The following is a 6,854-nucleotide window of genomic DNA, read 5'->3' on the forward strand; positions in this document are numbered from 1 at the left end:
TACGATCTCTCTCTCAAAAAAGAAAAAAGAAAAGAAAAAAGAAAAAGGTAATGATGGGATTCCTCTCAAATCTGAGTCAATCAATAACATATTGTTATTTGGATCTTTAATCTCAATCATGCTGAAGTGTAGGGAACTAACGGAGAGTGGATGCGTGAAGTGAAAATAAGCAAATATTGAACGAATTTATACCATGGAATCAATATACTTCTAGATATGTTTCGTACCTTTTCATAAATCAGAAATTATATAATAGATTTTTACAACATGGAACATAATGAAGATTTAAAACAAATCAAGACCAAAGCCATCAAAATTTTCTACCTAATAATAAGCATAAGGATTTAAAACAAATTAAGAAAGAAAAGAATAAAAAAACAAACAAATGAATTGTGTAGATTTAACATTTTAGATCGCAGATGGAGAGAAATTGACTATTAGGATAGAGGTGGAAAAAATATGGAAGAAGGGAAAGAGGGGTTAAGGTATAGAGAGGATATTTTGATCATTTTCTACTAATAGAAATCCCGGTAAAAAACGTGCATCACTCTATTGTACCTTTTACTTGTGATAAATTTTCCTCTTAACTTATGGAGTGACTTACTTTATACATGGTTTAACCAAATTATTTATAATGAGTGTTTGGTTACAACGTATTTAAGAACGATCTAATTCATGAATAAGTATTAAACCAAACACCACCTTAGTATAATTTTAGCATCAAGAATTCTGTCGTTTTATAAAGGCACTTAGATCATTCAGCAATCCAAATGGAGGGGCGCCTCTTATATTGCATATTACCAAGAAATAAATCAAACTCCCAATTATTTATTTGCTTCTCACTAATCACTAACAAAAATAGATAGGAACCCACCACATCTTAACTATGTACAGTCCTGACCAGCCTACATATATTGATTTACCCGGTTCTAATATTTCCAGCTCTTTCTCGGATCCAGCAACTTAGCAAATAACGCATGAATTTGGGTTCTCCTCAACACTCTGGACATAGTAATGTGTGGACATATGATGATTGTAAGCCGTATATGCCTTCAGGAGCTCCTCAACCTGTGCATTTGCGTCCTTCTCTCCATGCTTCTTGGGCTCCTCCTTGGGCTCATCTTTCTTCTTCTCTTCCTTGGCAGGCCCAACCGAGAGTATCTCGACGTGCCAGAGTTTTCTCAGCTTTCCCACAATATCCACAGGGTCCACGGATCCGATAACAGTGAGCTTCTTGTCCTTCATGTCTACGGCGATGGAATCAATCCCTATTGTTTAAACATGAACAGATAATTAGCCACTATATCAAAGATAGTTCCAATAAGAACTGGTTACCAGTAACCAAGGGAATTGGCAAGATGAAAGTAATTTTAAACAAGAGATCTGAAAAGGGGAGAAAGCTAGGTAGTCGGTACCTCGAAGGGTCGAGACTGCATTCATCGCCTTCTTCTTCTCCTTGTCGTCATGTAAATCCAGCTTCACCACAACCTTTTGTAGAAATCAAATAAAAGGAGAATAAATATACACCGAAAAAAATTATCGAGGAGTGAAATCTAAATCTGTGACCAGGCATCAAAATTCTTCCGAAATTAAGAACGAACAGTCCCAAGTACAACTAAAACCCCTTTGAAACCACTAATTTCGACAAGAGCAGGAATTAAGCAGATTAGTTTAAGATTAAGAAGAACAAATGGGTTTCAATAGATTACGTGTTATAAATCTTACCTTTTTGTCTCCGGACATTGTCTATTTTGCACTGACAAAATATAAGGTAGAAGAAATATAGCGTATGAAAGAGGAGAGAAGAGCCTCCAAGAGCTGTGTACAAATAAAATTAACGATTTAAGTGGTGGTGGGGTGGGCATGGAAGCCATATATATAACAAAGCGAAGAAGTCAGGTATGTTTAGAGGCGCGTATTTGACGAGATCTTTCAGAAAAATAATATTGTATATAGAGGTATTAAGGAAGGTGCGGCGATGCTCGTAATCCTGGACGCTTCATTTCGTCTCTTCACCGTCGCACGCCAGAGTTGGTCAATAGCGAATAACAAATTTATTATTCTAAAGGATATTGGCAGTTGGTGTTTATTTATTTGACACCCTCTTCCTTGCCAGAACTGAGGCATAGTAAAATAGGACTAGCAACCTATCCTTGAAGTTGCCTTGGATAAGACAAAGCCAACGAGCTCACACATATAGTGAAGACAATCTTGAAATGTTTGTAGATGCTGAGGAACTTTGTGGTCCAGCAGCAAGTGATGCTATACTACTTGGCATCAATAATCGCTGGGTAAGTGTATATTTATCCTAAGTATAACTAAATTTGGCAACATGATTTAAATTTGTTCTATAGAAAATGGAGAATCACAGGTGTAACCCCAAACCCCCTTTTTGAGAACAAACAATGTTCTAAATAAAGAGTTCGTGGGTTTCTTACCTTTTTGTCTCCGGACATCGTCTCTTAAGTGCTCACAGAATCAAAGGTCAAGTAAATGCAGAGAACAAAACAGAAAAAGCAGGAGAATCTCCAAGTGTTGTATGCGAATTAATGAGAGTCTCAATTGGTGATAGCAATGGAGACGATACTCATACATACATATAGTGTGTGCTCCGTTGACTGACGAAGTCTTCCAGAGAGACTATTGCGTGGAGAGGAAGGTAGGTGAGATGGTTGGTCTCCTTCTCCTGACCGCGTTCTTCTCATATGGTCTTCCCTCGCCCCCGCCGCCACTACCATTGGTCAACAACGAGATAATAGTTTTCTATAAGTCCCGACTCCATTGACGTCAGCCTTGTGTGAGAAGGGAATAGATTGAGAGCTTAATTAACAGGAAAATAAGAAATTGAAAGAATGGAATCAACTTAAACATTTTTAACCCGATGTGTGTTTATGCGAAGCGGATCAGATCGGATCACATCATGAGGATATTGGATTTGATTGATCGAGTCTAGTTATCTTATTTATTCTGCTTGTGTAGTTTAAAATTTAAGTAGGTTAGAGTTTATTTAATTAGCTAAGGTGTTAACCAACTTTTGCACAGTTTTAGGAAATTATTCTGTAGATATTCATTAGTTGATCGAATATTATGAGACCACTTGAAGAAGATTGAAGATTTCCTAATCTACAACTTTTGTATTCAAGGTTTTTCTATATTAGGATTTCATCTGTGGTATAATGAAGAATGTACATTCTAAAAAGGATAAGGAAGGCTGATTTAACTAAGTCATGTTTATCTCTATGTCATATTTATCTTTAATGTAAATCCTTAAGGCAAGCATAGTTAAGTTATGTAAGCCACTAAGGCAAGTTCAATTAAATCATACAAGCCTCTAAAGTAAATTCAATTAAGTCATATAAGTCTCTAAGGCAAATTTAATTAAGTGATATATTCATCTAAGACAAGTCTTAGTTCGAGCCATATAAGCTTTTATAGCTAAATCCGAGTTGGACTCATTATACCCGACCTCTATATATAGAGGGTCTCGGCTTTACACATGGAAGCATTTAAGCATTGAGAATTAATTGAGTTTAGTTTTATTTTTATTCTCGCATTTACCGTTCTTTATCATAGTCGTTATATCGTCTTTATATTCCTAGGAGTAGATCTAAGTTAAAAACTCAAATTCTACCTCTAACTCCATAGCCATCACTAACTCCAGTAGTCACGCTACTATACGGCCGTACCACCGCCCTTGGCCATTCGCCACCCTCCGACAACTGCCGTAATATAGAATATTTACCATTTTACTCCGTTCTAGCCTTGCTCCATTATTTTAATTATATCTTTTCATCCAGATATCTAATTGATGCGAAACTAGAGCCATTAAAACCCTATCTCGTGAGCTATCAACATTTTTATAATTTCCTTACGTTTGGATGGTCCAAATCTGGTCCGTAACATGTGTGTGGCTCACATGTGAGGTTGCCTTTCACGTGTGGGCCGAGAGGCTAGTAGTACAGGATCATCACTAGATAAGACTATCACAAATTCATCCATAATATAAAATAATAGAATCTCTAAATACAAGAATACATCTGAAAAAGTATGATACAATAAAGGAAGAAAAACATATCCCATTACAAAATATTACACTATAAGAAAAATAAAATAGACCTAATGCTCTACTAGCTGTTACAAAGCTCCCATCACCGGTCAATCTGCAATTTATGTCAAGTATAAATGAGTATAATTTTAAGCAAGTGATATTATCACTAGTCAGATAAAATAGATATAAGTACATCTAACATGAATGTTGCATGAATATCTAAATAACAAGACATCATAGTAGCAAGACACAATATATTGGTTAGTACAGTCTGAGCCGAGGCATGCTAACTCTTTCTACAATTACTCATCACGCCTAACACTACAAGTATGGATGATTTCTAAATAAAGAAAGCAACCTCCTCATCTTCTTCTCGTCGGTGTTGGATAATTAAAGAGCTAATTGCCTTTCTTTTTCTTTTTTTTTATTATCATCCTCTAATTTTATGAATATTATACTTGAACCCCAACAGCTCATCCAGAGGAGCTCTTATGATCTTTACTCTCTTATATTGTGGTGACTTTTGATTTTGTCCCAATTTTTTGGCAAATATCTAAGAATCTTTCTCACCATTTCAAGATTGAAAGCATTAGTAATATTGAAAAATCTAATAAATATATTAAAAACACATTCTTCCCGACCAATCCTAAAGAGTTCCTAACTATGTAAAAGTATGCTAATTTTTAACTCTTTAACTTGATTAGTACATTCATGATTAACTTTTAGTCTACCCCAAATTTCTTTAGTAGACTCACTTGTAAAGATTTTATTGAATTCATTTAAATTTAATGCACAAATACAATAAGTTTGGAAGTACATGGGGAGATATAGGAGCCCTAGACCAACTAGATTTAAAATTATAGAAAGTCAAAGTCCAAGTCAAAGTCAAAAGTTAAAAAACCGAGTCTGTTTAGAAAATTGAATAAAATGTATGGTGAACCCGAATTCGACTCGAGCTAGTCGAGTTACGCTAGTTGATTGAGTCTTTATCTTGGTCGGACTAGGGTGGGCTCTATAAATATGTGGAGGAAACTCTAATTTCATGTGATTATCTAACTATTGGAGCATTGTCCCCCCTACCTCTCTTTCATATCTATCTCTAGCCGTCAGTTCTCCTTCCTCCTCCCTCCTTGCCAACCACGCCATCTCTCCATTGGTTTGGTCTCTCCTAGTTTCTAGTCTTCCTCTTCTATATCCTTTACTCCTCCCTCTTCTTTTAATCTCTCTACCATGCCCTAACCTCTCCACTATCCCTACAGGCGCCACCCCATCACTGCCAGCCTACCACCATCATACCTAGCCTAGGAGTGTGCCTCCACCCACGGATCCCAAATCCCACATACCTGAATCATACAGATCTCACCCTTCGACCTTCGTCCACCTTTTCAAAGATATCTTCCAATATAGGCATCTGATTTGAGTGAAACTAGATTCATTGGAGTTTCTCCTAGCACTACATCATACCAAAATTTCATTTTGATCTAACGACTAGATTCGCCAAAATACCTCTTGGAAGTTCTGTGCAAATTCTATTTAGAACTAGTTGCGAGATGATCAAACCTTTTAAGGGGAGATTCATATCAATTTGGTATCAAAGCCAATGTTGTTCAAACTGTCATGACTACCACTAGATCGAGAGGGACAAAACAAGCGTTGTAAACATCACAAGCAGTGGAGCAAACCATGGATTAATCTCCTTTCATTACCGCCATCAATGTCCATCATCCTCCTCACCATCACCACTGCCATCATCCCTCATTCCACCCTCTCTATCTACCATCATTCACCCTAATCAAAGCCTACACTCCTTTGTTGCTGATCATCTCTAGTCGGTCCGTAATAATTTGGTATCAAAGCCATCGTTATCCTCATACCAGATGGCAATCACATGAGGGATGGCAGCAAGAGTAACTGGGGAGACTTCTATAGTCAGGGATCCACCACCGGCGATGACTACCTGAGAATACAAGTCCACTATCGAAACCACCAACCCCACTACCCTCGATAGCTCAGTCGGAGGTGCTTGATCCTTGCAATCACTAGAAGCATTCATGGTTGAGATGGTGTCCGTCTATTCTCGAACTCCGTGATGAACAGACTCCACGAGCACAAATAGAGAAGAGTGTCATGGCTCCCGAACTTATCAGTGCTAAACCAGTTGAAGAGGAGGATGTTGTAGGGTTAGGAGTGGACCCATCCCTTGGGCGCGCACACCAATGAATGTGATTCGGGACAGATCGGATCACATCATAGGGACACTGGGTTCTATGGATTGAGTCTAGTTATCTTATTTGTTTATTTGGTTTAGTTAGAGCCTTAGTAGGTTAGGATTTTATTTAATTAGCTAAGTTTAGTTTAGTTAACTTTGCGCAATTTTAGAAAACTATTATGCAAATATTCATCAGTCAATCAAATATTATAAAACCCATTGGAGAAGATCAAAGACGTTCTATAGCTTTCTTATTCAAGGTTTCTCCAGAATCGAACTCTATCTATGGTAGAACGAAGAAATATTCCGAGAAAGATATGGAAGGGTGATTTAGCTAAGTCATGTTTATCTCTAGGTTATGTTTATTTCTTATGTAAGCACTTAAGGCAAGCCTAATTAAGTCATGTAAGCCACTAAGACAAATTCAATTAAGTCATGTAAACCTCTACGGCAAGTTCAACTAAGTCATTTAAGTATCTAAGGCAAGTCCTAGTTTGAGTCGTATAAGCCTTTAGGGCTAGTTCGAGTAGAACACATTGTATCCGATCTCTATATATAAAGGGGCTTGGCTTCTTTGTTTAGGCATGGAATTGAATG

At 37.1% G+C, this 6,854-nt stretch overlaps 1 protein-coding gene across 2 annotated transcripts; it reads right to left on the reverse strand.

Annotated features, from left to right (window-relative positions):
• Window positions 1-808: 808 nt before the first annotated feature.
• On the reverse strand, window positions 809-2,588 carry LOC140801336 (heavy metal-associated isoprenylated plant protein 39-like). 2 transcript variants are annotated; one of them, XM_073156392.1, is made up of 3 exons: window positions 2,439-2,588; window positions 1,416-1,488; window positions 809-1,268 (listed from the first exon to the last, which is right to left on the reverse strand). In XM_073156392.1, exons 1-3 carry the CDS (start codon window positions 2,454-2,456, stop codon window positions 964-966), a joined length of 396 nt encoding a protein of 131 aa, XP_073012493.1. In that variant the 5' UTR covers window positions 2,457-2,588; the 3' UTR covers window positions 809-963. The 2 variants fall into 2 exon arrangements, with proteins under 2 accessions (XP_073012493.1, XP_073012494.1); XM_073156393.1 differs by lacking the exon at window positions 2,439-2,588 and adding an exon at window positions 1,726-1,924.
• Between the last annotated feature and the right edge of the window lie 4,266 nt (window positions 2,589-6,854).

Source organism: Typha latifolia, chromosome 14, assembly GCF_019914945.1.
Source record: "Typha latifolia isolate L0001 chromosome 14, TyphaL0001v2, whole genome shotgun sequence".
In the NCBI taxonomy this organism is placed as follows: domain Eukaryota; kingdom Viridiplantae; phylum Streptophyta; class Magnoliopsida; order Poales; family Typhaceae; genus Typha; species Typha latifolia.

Bases quoted from the DNA above. Each gene is read 5' to 3' on its own strand.
- LOC140801336 (XM_073156392.1), bottom strand. The intron at 1,269-1,415 runs GTACCGACTACC...TTTAAACAATAG, and splicing joins TGCAGTCTCGACCCTTCGAG to GGATTGATTCCATCGCCGTA.